At 35.1% G+C, this 16,187-nt stretch overlaps 1 protein-coding gene across 1 annotated transcript; it reads left to right on the top strand.

Moving 5' to 3' along the window:
• Nucleotides 1–1,888: 1,888 nt before the first annotated feature.
• LOC145160236 (uncharacterized) lies at nt 1,889–3,927 on the top strand. The gene is made up of 5 exons (XM_079079360.1): nt 1,889–2,013; nt 2,365–2,790; nt 2,911–3,170; nt 3,260–3,473; nt 3,561–3,927. Exons 1-5 carry the CDS (start codon nt 1,965–1,967, stop codon nt 3,800–3,802), a joined length of 1,191 nt encoding a protein of 396 aa, XP_078935486.1. The 5' UTR covers nt 1,889–1,964; the 3' UTR covers nt 3,803–3,927.
• The last annotated feature ends 12,260 nt before the right edge of the window (nt 3,928–16,187 follow it).

The raw sequence follows: 16,187 nt of genomic DNA, 5'->3' as shown, positions 1-16,187 counted from the left end.
CTTTTAATACAATGATTTATCGTTATCTAATTATAAAATATTTATGTCTTTTACTCGTTTTTATATAACTAAATTTAGTACATGGTAAAAAAAAAAGGGAAAATATTATTATGTTTTTGTCAATTGTGGTATCATTATATTCTTTTTCATTAATAATCAAACTTTACTATTAATATGAAAAAAAAATGCAAATTCCATGTTTGGAGTATGTTAAACATAGATTTCGATAGAAGAGCATTTTTGACTTTAGAACAATTATAGGGGCCATTCCATCAAGTACCCAAACAACGAGGGCGTATTTTTGTTCAAATAACATAACGGAGGGTTGTTTGTGAATAGTTTCAAGAGTAAATTACACGAATAGTCCCTATGGTTTAGGGTAAATTGCATACTTGGTCCCTAACTTATTCTTGTAACTCGGATCATCCCTGTTGTTTGATTTTGTTTCGCATGTAGTCCCTAACAGACCTGCAATGACTCTTTTGCCCTTTCTGATTTATTATTATTATTTTTAATGATTTATTTTTCTTCTTTTATTAATAATTAAAATAAATAGGTCCAACACCACCCTCACCCAAGACTTTGTGCATAATAGTCCCAAACGCACCACCATTTCGACTTCCTCATAGTCAATTTCACCACCCTTAGTGGTTACCTTTTCATCCATGGTGGAAACGAGTTTTGCCCTTTTCCGATTATTGTTTGTGAGGAGCCGCAACCAGTTTTTTTTTTAGCTCCAGCGGTAGGTATCCAATGATTCACTCTCTTCTTCTTGTACTTAACCTCCGGCAAACCACCACCACCCCCTTCACATCTATAGGTTTGCGACAAGACGATGGCTTCAGATCGGATATGTTGGGGTCGATTCAGACGGAGGAGGGGGCATATCGAGGTTTCATATACGGTGGGTTGTGTGGGGGTGGCAGAGTAGCGGTGGCTCTCAGGCCATTATTCTTCCGCGATGTAAGAGATAGATAGAAAATGATTGATGTTTCTTTGGAGTGTAGAGAAGGATGTGGATGGGTTTTTTTATTAGGAACACCAAAAATCCAACGAATTTCATCATCATCAGAAACCCACGACTTTGGGTACGGTGGTTGCATATCCGTCAAAAAAAGCCCTGGTCCCCTCTTCGATTTTTGGTGTACATCTATTGATTGAAGATGGCTCGATTCATCAGTCAAGTTGTGGAGGTTCTTTAATCCCGTTAAAGACTTAATGGTAACACCTTTCCTCTATGATCTCTTGGAATTATCACATGTGGAAATCGACTCGGGATTTGAACTAAGTAATTGATTTCGAATTCTCATAGGGTCGCCAAAGATTTTTGAAAATCAATTCCTCTCTCAATCGAATTTTTTTTGCGTGTTTAGGGTTGAAATCATCTCAAGTTCAATTGTTGTAATTTGTTGCAGTTTTGATAGATTTTTGAAGTTCGTTTCTTTACAGACTCGGGAGAAAACAATGGTTGTGGGGTAGGGCATTGATGTTGGCTCCCGGAGGTGACGGTGTTATGACTGGTATTCACCGGTGTATGAGAGAGAGCATTTCTTTTGATTTTCAGAGAGGAGAGTGAGAGTGTGTTTGTTAGTGAGAGAGACCACCTCTGAAACTAGAGTGGGACCCATTAAATTAATATTAATAAACGAATAAAATCATTAATAAAGAAAAAAACTAAAAAAATATATAGATAAGGGTATAACAGTCATTTCATGTCCGTGAGGGACTAAACTCGAAACAAAATGAAACTATAGGGATGATCCGAATTAAAAAAATAAGTTAAGGACTAAACACTCAAATTACTCCAAACCACAGGGACTATTCGTGTAATTTACCCTAGTTTCAAATAAGAGTTCATCTTCAGAGAAGTCTCTATTCGACCTGAAAATATAAAGTTCCTAAATTGAAGTCTCGCCTTTCGCCACTCCTCGCCGTCGAGTACTCGAGAAACCAGACAGATAAAGATGCCGGGGCCAGAGACAGTGGACCCTTCATCTCAGCCGTTAGCCACCGGTAAATTTATCAACTCTTCTTCGACTTCCTCTCTCTCTCTCTCTCTCTCTCTCTCTCTCTCATATGTGAAAAGTTTTTAGAGAATGCAAGTACAATAACCTCGTTTCTCTTCATACTTTTTCATTATTCTTGAGATGCGAAGTACATAGTTAACTAAAATATGTTCAAGGCATGACTCTCTAAGAGTATTTTAACCTTTACTAGTTGCATAATTTTTTATTTACTTGATTATATTCTCAGTCATCATGCAAGAACGATTAACATGTACAACGATTATATTTCCATAAAATTTCATTAATTTCATTATATCGTTATAGGAAATTATTCCAATAAATTAAAATGATTTTACAGTTAAAGAAAATACGAGTTCCAGTCGGTTTTTCGTTATCATTTGTACGGGTGGGAAGTGGGAGTGGGAGACCGGTGATGAACAACCAAAATACGTTAGGAGTTTTGGTAACAACTTTGGAGTGCATTTTTCTAGGAATATCAATTATGCCGATTTCCTACAATTGGTTAAGAAAAAGGTCGGTTTATCAGATATATCAAATATCACTTTGGCTTTTAAACATCCTGAAATGCTCTATGTTATGGACATGGTTGACGATGATGATATTTGTCACCTGATGAATGTGCTTCAAAGTGTTACAAAGACCGTTAATGTTTATGTGGTTGAACTTGAACGCGATGTTTCTAAACAATCCACCAAGAAAGAGAAAATCTCAGACGAGAAGAAATCTAGCAAAAAGGATCAGAGCAACAATCAAGTAGAAGTAGGTAACGTTTTCACTCCCGATATAACTCTGTATAATACTGATTATATAACAATAGCAATATAACATAGCTTAGATATAATCTAATTTCATATCCTTTTTTTTTTGTTTGGTTTATTTGTAGGAATGCAACAACAATCGTACAAACGTCTTCTGAATGAACAGGTTCAAAGGCTAAGGAAACAAGCCCCAATATATCAAACTAACAATGAAGGAGCTGAACATCAACCAAAATTCAGAACTACCATTTGGTTTGATGGTGTGAGCTATACATCTCCAAACACATTTACACACTGTAAGCTGGCCGAGGAAGATTCTTCTAAAATCACACTTTTTGCTATAATACAGAAGCTAAAAGACGAAGCATTGAATCATCTTCGTGAGGTTTGTGCATACACTGATTCTTGCTTTTGAGTATATAATTTAATATACAAATTTCCCTTTACATTGTGGGGCATTATATATATGTTCAGGATAAAGGTTTCTGCAAGGCTATTCTTGCGGAATATGCTGTGAGGATGGATATACAGAGACCCACTTATCAGACGACTCAATCGTGCTCATCAGTTCCAGTTTTTCATTCTTCTTTGGTTTTTTTTGATGATGCTTCTTTTACTGGAGATAACTGTCTCACCAAGAAGAAAGCTGAACAGTCTGCAGCATATGCTGTTATTTTGAAATATATAGGTGCCTAGTACTTACCTTTCTATATATATCATTTTGCTAGTCAAAAGTCACATACATGATTGTTTCTGTTTCTTTATTCTTGTGCAGAGTCTGAAACAGGAAGCATTTTGTCAGAGATAATCAAGTCTAAGTTCAGTCATTCTGTAACAAAGGAGATTCAAGTTGATCAGAGTGACACCAATGTGGTAAATATTCCTGTTGCATTGAATGAGGCAAAAAGCGATGAAGGAACCAAAACACCCCACACAGAGCCTTTATATACTCAAGAAACACCAACTACTCCTGCAGTGAATCCACCTGTAGACATAACTCAAACACATGTTAACTAAAGTGCCTTCACTTAAAAATAAAATCTGTAGCTAATATGTTCCTAGGAACAGTAGCGACAACATGGTAAATGTTAATCTATATAATAGAGTGTTTTATATAATAGTGTTTTCATCTTTTACATTAATGACTATTTATACTACAATACACTTATATATTGTTGATGTATCATCAAAATAGTAAGTATATAGTTTAAAAGATTGAAAATCGATAATCCATTTGGTTTGTCCATCCCTAATCAACTATATAAATCTTACATATTGCAATTTTTGAGTTTGACTTCAACGTTCTCAAGAGAAATTCAATTTGAAAAAACTTTAGTGAAGGAAAAAAGAGTTAATATAGTTGACTTCCGCTGGCTTAGATATTTATTACTCGTTATGTGTTGTGCGCATGTCACATTTAGATACCATAGGCATGTTTTCTGAATATTGAAGCATGACGAGCATTCATGAAAAGATTTGTTTGCATTATTTCTAGATTGTATATATTTTAGTTCAACTTGATTTTCCTTTATCGACTTTTGAGTGTATACAAAGAATTTTGGATGTATATATTTCATCCAATCGTTCTTGATATATCATTCTTTCATTTGAGTGACACATGTTGTGTTATCTTCGTACATTAAAGTTGAAGCCTTATCATTATCTAGTCCAAACGAAGTCGGGACGAGTTGCATTAACATTAAAGTAGGAGTTTTTTTTTATTAAAACTCATAACTCTTGTTTCGCCGAGCTTAATCGTATCGGTTTTTATATGTATAATATTGGATTATGATGTTATTTACTCTGTACATTTTTTCAATTATGTAGTTCATAAGTAACATGTTTCTTTTTACTTATTTTGTTAGAGTTGACTAAGTTAACTATGTGGAACTTAATCTTGGTAACTAAAGTTTGTTAATGTTAAATATGTATTTTTTGGAATGTCTGAGTTATTGAGACCCTAATTTTGAAAACATATCCAATCGAATTATAATTTTTTTTGTTCATATTGGATTTTGAATTAGTTTGTATTATTCTGATTCATATTTTAAAAACCACAGTCAATTTGAATTTACTTGATTGGATTGAATCGATGCATTCAAACAATCACCATTACCGCATATGAACAAAACCTTGCTAGTAAATTCATAGGAAAATAAGTGTCAGGTAGGTTTAGTATAATTGGCTAGATACATAAGAGGCCCGGTTACATTAATGTTTACTTCTTTACTAAAATGTTCTTCAATTATCCGAATGACCAAAATAGACTATTGATTTATATTTAATATTTAATGATTAAACAAACAACTATTAGAGTGCTTAAAAAAGGTTTGACATTCTCCATATTGAAACGTTTCAAGACATTTTTTGTATAATTTAATTGATGCAAATGTAGTCAATTAGACACATGCTCAATCTTTAAGACAATACAATAATTGGTTTTTCCAATATTTTAAATTTGAAATTATTTCTTTAAAATTCAGCCATTTCATAGATTTCTTTATTCGTCCAAATGATGTTTTATCATCAACATAGACAATGATGATCATATATATGAATGAAGTTTTCTTAATAGATATGCATGTACAAATAGTAATTATCTATATAACATATGTGTAAATAGTAGTATTGTATAGCATATGTATCCACGCCTTCCAATATACCACTTAAAGAAAGAGAATACTAGTGGATTCAAATCAATAATGTAGACTAAAAGGTAAAATGCTACAACATTTTGATGTTGCCCTATGTTTTGCTTTTCAGTTCAACTTATGAGTGGATGTATTTTTTCATAGCCTGCAGATAGGAGGACCGGAACATACGCCAAGTCTTGTCGGGTTCATGTCGAGCTTAAACATTAAATAGGTTGAGAGAGTTGGACCGTAATTTGATATGTTTAATTAACACGGTATGGCATATCATCTCGTTTATTTTTTTGTCTTGTTCGTGTTGGGTTAGCATGTTAGGGTTTAGACCTTGTAAATATGTTGTTTCCTGTCAAGTTGACGCACTAAACAAGTTGAAAGAGTAGGAGTTGAGAATAAGGGAAATAAACATGAAAAATAAAAAGCGTAGGAGTTGGAGTTGGGAGTTGGAAGGGAGAGGTCATGAGGAAGATGGAGTGTTCGAATGAGACAGTGGAGTATGGAAGAAAAAAGAAAAATTTACAAAATAACTAAACCCAAAATTTTTCTTTTATACATGGTTTTCATTTTGTGTCTATCCAATTTATCTATAAATTAAAAAAAAAACATGCATATAAATAAACAAGTTATTTTCGAGTAGAAACTCCCAACCATATATAACCTTATATGTTTAATTTTTGTGTCATGTTATGTCAACCTGTTTAATTAAATAGATTGAAACCTTTTACCTAAACACGTTTATTTGATGTCGAGTTCGTGTTAAATTATCATGTTGTATCAATTTTTGACACCTTGTTATCTATAAAAGGGAATGAATCCAAGAAAGCGAAATTCATTAAAAAAATGTCATATGATACATAAATATTTAGTTGTTGATATTACTAACAAGTAGCAAAGTTGACTTTAAGATAGTTCGTGATGGAAATGAAAGTTAAGTTAAAGATAAGAACATAAATAATAATAGATGTTAATTCGAGCTGAACGATGATGCTATGTTTCAGTAGACACTCCGATCTTTACTAGCTAGAAACGAATGAAGTGAATGGACAAGAATAGAACTAAAGCAACTTGATATATTTTTAATGAATTATTTTAAGTGTGTGATTATAATGTAACATCCGGATTTCCAGGTATCATAAATTGAGTATTTATTTTTGAGTCAAGGAGAGGGACTCGACGAGTTGACGCCTAGACTCGTCGAGTAGGATCGCGACTACTGACTAGGATTAATGAATGGACTCGACGAGTCGGCGGGTCGACTCGACGAGTCCGCGCTGTGGACAGAAACCATAAATCTTTGGGTCTATGCCCTATTTAAGGGTCCTTATGGCCTTCATTTGCGGCCACTCATACCCTGGAGAAACCCTAGCGAGCCAGAGAGCTTAGAGAGAGAGAGAGGGCTAATTTCACCACCATAGTGCATTCTTGCAAGGAAGGAAGGAAGATTCAAGCTAGGCTGCTTAGGGGGGCTCAGAACTTCTTCTATTTCATCAAGGGCTTCTGTTTGAGGTATGAATCCATGGCTATTTTCGTGTATATAGTAGATTTATGGAATCTAGGGTTTCTTTACCCTTTCTTTAGTTGGATTATGGAGCATGTGAAGTCCCATTGCGGAATAGACTTTAGATCTGGACCTTGAGAGGTCCAGAGTGTCCCAACAACCAAGCTTTATGATGTTACATGAGGGTATTGAGCCTAGGACTCCATTTTTAGAGCTATTTCTTCAAATAGAGCTATATGTGTGATGCATGAACGTAAAGTTCAGACCTTTACGTGACTTTTGAGTGTTAGAAGGTCAGATCTATAGGTTAGAGAAACAGATCTGACCTCAGAAGGTCGTTTGAACATTCTCATGGAAGAAACTCGCCGAGTCCATGAGCGGACTCGACGAGTCGGATCGTGTTGCACCACGATTCGTGATCAGTGGTAACCCATCGAGAGAAAGGTTAACTCGACGAGTCGAGTGAGGCCTTAGGAGGATTCAGAGGACACGCATGGACTCGCCGAGTCACCCGAGTGCACTCGACGAGTCTGGTCAAAGTTGGACCATTGACTGGGGTTGACTTTTAAGGTTTGGTCAACATTTGGACATTGGGCCATTGGAGGGGTAAAATGGTATTTTCCCCTTCTGAGAGAATATAGGGAGGGACTAGTCTAGCCTTTAAGAGCCGTATTAATTAGAGATAATTACTTTATGTGATTAGGCGGAGGCTAGATCAAATATTCGAGTTCGAGACTTTCTGAGATTACCCGAGGTGAGTATTCTCACTATATATTACCTAGAGGGGTAACTATGTGCAGACCGGAGGGTCTTATGTGTTATGTGTATGTTGATTTTATGTGCATTGTGATATATGTATGCTATGTGTTATATAAACCGGACCGGAGGGTCCTACGATTTAGACCGGACCAGAGGGTCCAACGATTTAGACCGGACCAGAGGGTCCAACGAGCTAGACCGGACTGGAGGGTCCAACGAGCTACGGGACTGGAGGGTCCCGCTGAGACACATTGATCGGAGGGTCATACCGAGTTATAGCCTCGAGTGGCTTATGTGTTGTATGTGGTATTTTGGGGAACTCACTAAGCATTTATACTTACCGTGTTATTGATGGGTTTGAGCCATAAGAACTTTCCTATGTGCACATGCAAACCCTAATGCTTGGATCTAGGTTTCTCTAATTGAACATGCAATGTATCCAAGACTTTCAATGCTAGATCTAGTGAAAACAATTGAACCATAACATATGAAATCAGATCTGGATGAATACCTTTTGATTGCTTTCTTGAATCTTCTTGTTCTTGAAGCTTAGAGTCACAATTGTCACTCCTCTAATGGCTTACAAACACCAACTAGCAAGAGGATAATTTGGAGAGAGAGGAGGGATGAGAAAATTGGCTCTAGGGTTTCAATCTTACAAGAGAGTGTACGATTTCCCTCACCCATAGGGTCTATTTATACTATGAGCTACTAGGGTTACATCCTTAACCCTAATTGAATAACTTAGGCCCTAAGCAATCCAAGGATCCTTCTAGAGTAAGGCTTGGACGAATTCAAGGAGCCCATACTCCTTAATTTCGGCCACCCTATATCCCATAAGGATTCATAGCCCAAAAACTCAACTATCACACATTTGACAGTTTAAGCCCCTTTATTCAATTAACCTCTTTTAGTCACCAAATTAATTCCTAATTAATTTATGACTAATATTAATCAAATAATATTATTATTCCTTTAATATATTATTCTCATAATATATTAATATAATAATATCTCTTCTCTCTTCACAAATCACCCTGTCAAGTTGCTATGGTGAAGGCAACCCAAAAGGACCATGCACCATCGGGTCAAGTACATACTAAAATAGTTATGGACTTAAGACACTAATCCAACAGTCTCCCACTTGGATAAGTCTAATAACTATTCTGCGTATGACTTCAGATCCTGATCTGCAATCGTAGCTTTCAAAAACCGCTGTCAAACTCTAATATTATCAGTAACGCGTCCTTTAGATAAGGGATCATATATTCCTCCATTCTAGATATCGTATGAACTGAGACATGGATTTTAATCATACTCTCTGTTCATGTATTGTTTCCCGACTTCCGATTTATGACAACTGACAATAGACTACAATTGAACACATCAACTTAGTCTCGGCTTGGCCAAACACTTAGGGTGTCATCTTACACATAGATATGAAGTATTTATTATAAACTACGTGTTATGTATGCATATTATCTGAATACTTGCTGTCTATGCTGATGAAATGTTTTTATACATGTTTTAAATGTTTTAAACTGTATATGTATTTTATATCTACAAAATGTTGGGGTAAAACATGGGTAGATGTAATAAGACGATGTGTGATAAAATGATGAGAGGCCTCGATGTTGTTGGTGATCCAGTCATCTAGCGGAGTATAGATGACGACCACGGACTCTTCTAGACAGTCCAATGGAACGCTAGCAGGCTCGCAACCTGTAGTTGTTTGTGAACGATGTGTTCACCGGTGTACTCCATCCCCCTCATGGTTGCCTTTAGGACATTTATTGCTGAGGAACCCCCTTAGCAGTAGTGTCCATCCTGATGATGATTCTTAGGCTAGGTCCCTTATGATAGGTGTTTAGGGACGTAAAGTGAGGATAACGGGAACGGGTAATCGGGTTATTGTTGATTGATGAAATTAATAAACTTATTTATTGTGGGTTGAAAACCCTATGTGCTCACCAGGCTCCCAAGCCTGACCCACTCAGTTTCATGTATTACAGGTAGTGGCGCTCGAGCATAGATGTGATGTTTTGGATGAGGGATTACGGATATAGGCCTGTAGATATGAAATAATGTAGTAAGGCTTATATTGTACTGTTTATGCTTTTGATCTGTATCGAACATGACATCCTGAGTCTTTTAATGAAATACATTTCCTTGGAAATGCTTTTGATAAATCATTATCATATTTCATTTTGGTACAAATTCCGCAACACTTTTATTTAAAATGTTACTCTGATTTTCAAACAAGCATAAACAAAATCGGTCTTTTCTGGCCATGAAAATGGGGATGTCACAGTGGTCGTCATCCAAACTCCGCTAGATGACTGGATCACAAATCACATCAAGGCCTCTCATCATTTTATCTCATCACACATCAACTATCTATCCATGTTTTACCCAACATATTTGTAGATAAAAATACATATACAGTTTAAAACTTGTATAAAACATCAATTCAACAGTCACCTCAATTAAACAATTAATATAGTTACACGTAGCACGTATTTTATATAAAATACTTCATATCTAGGTGTAAGATGAAGGCGAATATACACTCACTTGATTTGATGAAAATCGGGCAGCAATTCGTTTCTTAAAACGTTCGTTTCTAATAAAACCAGGAGTTTTATTCAGAAACCGGGCTCTGCGAGGGTCGGGCTTCGAAACCGAAAAGATAAATTTTTCGGGCTTCTCGGGCTCTTCGTGGCGTATTCCGGGGGTTATAATCGATACCGGGGCTTTGGGGGATGTTAAGATGAAGAAAATATGAAGAAAGGGGTGAAAGATGGTGATTTTTCAAATGTATCCGAGAAAGCTCGCAAGCCCTCTATTTATAGGAGGTCCGAAGCTGCTGATCCAATGGCTGAGAAGTCTCCACGCGTCAGCAGATCCGAAGGCTCGCAGGTGGCTCGCACGTGGCTGCGCATGCGAGGGCCTCGGTGTCACCTCCTGATTGGACCGAGGTCTAGTCCGAGGTAGGGTGGGTTCGTGGCATCATGCGAAGGCTCGGACACGAGGAAGAGGACACGCGTCGGATTCTCACTGGACCGCTTCGGATGACTCAGCAGCTCGGATGACTCAGCAATATACCGGACACGTGTTGGATGCGAGGCGAGGACACGTGGCCGGTCACACCCCGATCCTTGTCGGAATCGATCGAGGCGTGATATATTGTTCAAAGTCTCATGACAACTATGTTATAATATGATTAGATTCAATTAAGTACTAAGTATGCAAACAAGATCCACAACATACAAATACAAATCCAAATACGAACAACATTTATTACATCAAATTTAAATAGTCTTGTGGATTTCTAAGGCATAACCTATTTTTCATCAATTTCATTCTTCAAATCTGCATCATGGGTAAAAACAGGTCAACCACGAGAGTTGGTGAGTAATCTAATTTTAGTAGAGAAAATTGTGAAGTTGAAACCTTTATAATTGGAAATTTGTTTTCTTTTGAAGTCGGCAAACAATTGTATTTGAGATAACGGTTTATAAATCAAAAATTGATTAACAAATGATAATAAGAACAATAAGTCCTCACCCTATATATACATATGTATATATATATATATATATATATATATATATATATATATATATATATATATATATATAAATATATATAGGATGGAGCATCTAATCATCATACACACTCAACCACGTGCAATCAATCACCTTAGCGTCCCAAGGCGGGGTGGTCAACCCAATAGCGCTATTATTGTCCATAACGTACCTCAAGAATACGGGCATAGTCATGGAGATTAGACTAAAAATGGTAATGCACTACAAGTACATGTAGCGTAAACAAACAATAGTTATACAATTAATGACTCACGTATAAATGTCCCAACAATGTCTCAATTGTGATAAAACAATAAAATGAAGTTGGAACATATTAGAACCACATGATACACCCCAAAAGTATTGAAAATTATAAAGTATGGGATAGATTACTCACTTTAGTCCCAAAACGAAATGCGTGTGTCGTACGATAAACGGTTCGGGTCAAAATGGCGTAGAACCTAATATAATTAATAGTTTTGGTTTAGCAACTGCTAAACGAGAATAGAGTACTAATACAAATAATTAGACAGATATTCTTATATTAGATGAATTAACAATAATTCATTTTGATTATAATATTAAGGTATTCATTTGTTAAATGAATTTTAAATTGAATTAATTACTTTGCATAATTAATTTATATTTTCAATTTAGGCCAGATTTTAATAATTTCTTATTAAAATAATAATTTGCCCAATTATAATTATTTACAGATTTTAACAATTATTTATATAAAATAATCATTAAAATGCATTTTTACATGCTTAAATACTTAGGAAAATGGTTTTAAATAGTACACAGTATTGAAAAATTATGAAATTATTAAGAAATCATTATTTCATACAATATTAATTACTGTAAAATTTTTATATTTTTCTGAACTGTTTTAGTATTTATTTAATACTTTAATGATTAAACAACAACAAAATTCGGGAAAAATAATAAATGATTCCCAAAAATTCTGTAAAATTAACCATAGTTTTATAACATGATATAGAGCCCAATATATAAGTTTCGGATATTTGTGACTATGGGAAGTATTTTTTATATATTTCATTATTAATTAATCAATAAAATCATAAATAATAGTAAACAGTAATATAAATGCATGAAACTTCATAAATTATGTTTAATCAATATATTGGTCATCCTAGAATTTTCTCAGAATTTATTGAATGCAAAAAGTATTTTATGTGAATTATTGCCCTACTTTATTGCAATAATTATAGTAATTCAATAAAAATAAGTTATTTTCTGAAAATTTCCAGAACTTCTTATTTTATTGATGGGATTCTGAGAAAAACCAGGTTTATGCATAAAATGAGTTTTAGATATTTTGGTGGATTTAATTTGTTTCTTGTATGAATTTGAAACTTTTAACAACATACCTTGATGAATGCTTCAAGAGGGATGAAGATTTGAGTATAATAGATTGTTCTTGGCTGGAATATGAGTATTTCTTGGATGAATTTCGAGATTGAGAGTGAGAGAAAGAATAAAGAAGGTTTAAGTGGTGAAGAGAATAATGTGTTGGGAGAAAAAGGGAAGGAAAGTGGATGGGAGGTGTGAGTGGGAGACCATGGGAATAATCTATTTGCTTTTGGTGGTCTTCATAATTTCCCACTAACACAAGCATCTTTTACATAATTAATATAAGAGTTTTATAAAATTTAATGTAAAGTTTATAAAAATAGAGTTTTATAAAATTTAATGTAAAGTTTATAAAAATGGAGTTTTATAAAAGATGAGTTATTATTTGATTATAACAATCTACTTTGATTTGAAGTTTAATTATAGCATTCAAGTTTGATTCTTTTAAATTTAATTAGAGCATTATACTTTGATTTGTTTTAATATGGTATCATAATTTAATTTGATTATAGTTATAACGTTGTACTATACTATGTTGCTATTAACGTCAATTTATATCGTAGTGTATGAGTTTTGATCCTATTAGCGTCAAGTAATCTTGAGTAGGGTTTGAATGAGATTGCGAGAGGTTTCGTTTGTGATCTTTTTGAGTGTCCGGCTTCGCAACGCAAGGTCCATAGACCCCGTTAAGCCATGATTTAGTGTCCTACACAATCCCGATGATTGGGCAATAGTGTTTTATCGCTTTGGTTCGTTGTTTAGCACTGTTAAGGCTAAGGAATATCAAACACATGAACTTTCCAAATGATGTTTTCTCATTAAAATAGCGAATTGTACAGTGATTACATAACATAAACCCTAACATACAAGGGTTAATGGAGTTGACCGGTTTAACTTGTTGACTTTGTTTAACTTTGACTTGACCGAAATTTGATGGTTGTCACATCATCCCCCCGTTAGAGGGAATTTCGTCCCGAAATTTGCATTTTGACTGGGACTTCAAGAGTTTGGAAAAAGATGTGGAAAACGTTTCGTAGTACAAGAAATTGATTATGGTGAGGAACAACCCTCCTGATGTCACATGACGACCTTGGAAATTTCTTATTGTAACTTGAACTGAGTCAATTTAAAAGGAGTTTATTGTTTTGGGATGATAGAGTATTCTATGTGTGCTTTTATACTCCCTGTTTTATCCTTGGTATTACCACTATGAATATTTTATAACGTAGTTAGCGAGTTCCATCATTACGAATGTTTCAACAAATTTTGACGAAATTTGCATTATAAGTCCTACAAGTTCTTTTATAGTCGATTGACGTAAACTAGTCGTATATCATTAAGATTGCAAGGGCATTTTGGATGGGTGACCCCGCCTTAAGCCCACAACCAAACAAGGAACAGGGAATGAGGCGGAATCACACATTCTAAGTCCATAGAATCTTAATGATATATGACCATAATGTTTACACTAGCCCTCATAGATTCCAGGGGAGTAGTATTATTGGGCTAGAAGTAGGAATTGTAGTTCAAAATAAAATAGTTATAAGCCTGCTATCTTCAAACTTGGGCTTTGGCCCCTCCCGAGTCCTAATCAGAATAGTCCAATACTCCCAATTCTCCAAACGACCAAGCGGTATCAAGAAATCAAAATCGATTCATCCCCATTTTCCCAATTCGCTGCCTATCTCGCCTGCTGTTCGTTTGTCGCTGTCTCGCCAAGTCAGTCGCCTGGTCTCACTCTCGCCAATCGCCATCGCCAAGTGCCCAAGTCCCCATTCACACTTCACAGAAATCAGGTATGTAATCCCGAGACCCAAATCCTGTTCAGATGTTCTTTCTTTTCTGATTGTAAGATTGTTGATTGTTGGTGTTGGCGTATTGCACTGCTGCTGCTGTTTTCTGTCAATCTGTTGCCTATTTATGCGTTACTACTGTCTTACTGAGTTTCCTTTTAATTTGGCTGTCATTTGCGATTTGGCGATTTGCCAATTTGATTTATAAGTTATGAACTTATAGATTTGGTTATGCTTAACAGCTTGTCAGCTCCAAACAAAACTGAAAAGTGACAACAAAGATTGATTTGGTTATTGTTAAATGAGTTATTGGTTATTGTTCTAATTTTGAATTTGATTTTGTTTTGATTGGATCACTTGTTCCTTCATTTTGATTTTTTCTAGATATAATCATGGGAAAGGTGAAAACATTGAAAGAGAAATTGTTGTCTGCTTACTAATATATCATTCATAATCTGTTTTTAAAGACATTAAAGGCTGTCGGGCTGAGTTGTAATTCTTTTTCTAGGTGTTTTTGGTGTTTATTTGTTGAAAACAATCTGTTTTTTTTAATGTTAATTTCAGTTTATAATATTTTCGCCCCCCCCCCCCCCAAGTTAATTGTTCAAGCTCCGCCACTGATAGATTTACTAGTAAAAACCCTGAGTTTTTTTTACATAGATGATAAGACTTATTTGGGTTTTGCCGTGTTCTCAAGATTCATGGTTTATATACTTGAATCGATGCTAGTTTTAGTAATAAAAAGAAATTTAGAATTTAAACGTCGAGGTTAGAAGCTTGTACTGATATTTAAGGGGTTAAAAAATAAAGTTTTATTAGTTACCTATAGCGACACACAAGTCATAATTTGCATGTGTGAAGACTTGGAGTACTTTCTAATTGGTTCGTGTGTGAAGACTTGGAGTACTTTCTAACTGGTTCATGTGTGAAGACTTGGAGTACTTTCTAATGAAAAGTGTGCTACTGGGGAAATTTGAAACTGGTACGTAGCTTCAAAGTCAAGAATATGCAGTAGGCATGTGATGTATTAAATGCATGAGGCACATAAGTCATAATTTGCGGCAACATATACGTATATGTGTGTGAATTGAAGAAGAAGGTTACAGTTCAAAGACCATATATATTCATTTCCTCTTTATTTGTTATTAATTACTTCTCCCACTTCACTTATATAAATCATCACATTCTTACCGCAACTTTTAACTTCTCCCTCACAAATGGATCCACCTGCAGATCATCAAAACCCCATAGATGACCTCGATTGGTTTCAGTACTTTGATCATCAAGATATTTTCAGGTATATATAAACGTCACTCATTACCCCATCTTTCGCACAGAAAAGTGATTTTGTCTATATTGATCAAAACATGGTTTGGATTTGTAGTGATCAAAAAGAGTCTTTCATCGTGTTGGATTTGATTATCTTGAGTTTTTTTTTTTTTTTTTTTTTTTGGATTTTTACAGTGGTGACATGCTCGACCATCATGATTACGAGTTGTCGGAAAAATTGCATGAAGTGCTCGATCAGAACGTTTCCACAGTACTTAACAAAGATCAAAACATCATTTCTAGAAATGAGTTTCACGATTTGGATCCCCTTAAAGACATAAGCTTATGGGATTGTTGGGAGGATGGTAATTTACCATTGGTTAGTTTCAGTGAAGACTGTAAATCCGGTGGTGAGGCTACAGGTAGTTCTAGTGCTGCCACCACTGATCACGGTGGCTGGAAGGTGGCAAATAG

This window comes from Lactuca virosa, chromosome 2 (assembly GCF_052849685.1).
Source record: "Lactuca virosa cultivar CGN04683 chromosome 2, Lactuca_virosa_CGN04683_v6, whole genome shotgun sequence".
Taxonomy (NCBI): Eukaryota; Viridiplantae; Streptophyta; class Magnoliopsida; order Asterales; family Asteraceae; genus Lactuca; species Lactuca virosa.
This window is presented reverse-complemented; position numbering and strand designations above follow the sequence as displayed.

Bases quoted from the DNA above. Each gene is read 5' to 3' on its own strand.
- LOC145160236 (XM_079079360.1), top strand. From the start codon at position 1,965: ATGCCGGGGCCAGAGACAGTGGACCCTTCATCTCAGCCGTTAGCCACC. The intron at 2,791-2,910 runs GTAACGTTTTCA...GTTTATTTGTAG, and splicing joins CAACAATCAAGTAGAAGTAG to GAATGCAACAACAATCGTAC. The intron at 3,474-3,560 runs GTGCCTAGTACT...ATTCTTGTGCAG, and splicing joins TGTTATTTTGAAATATATAG to AGTCTGAAACAGGAAGCATT.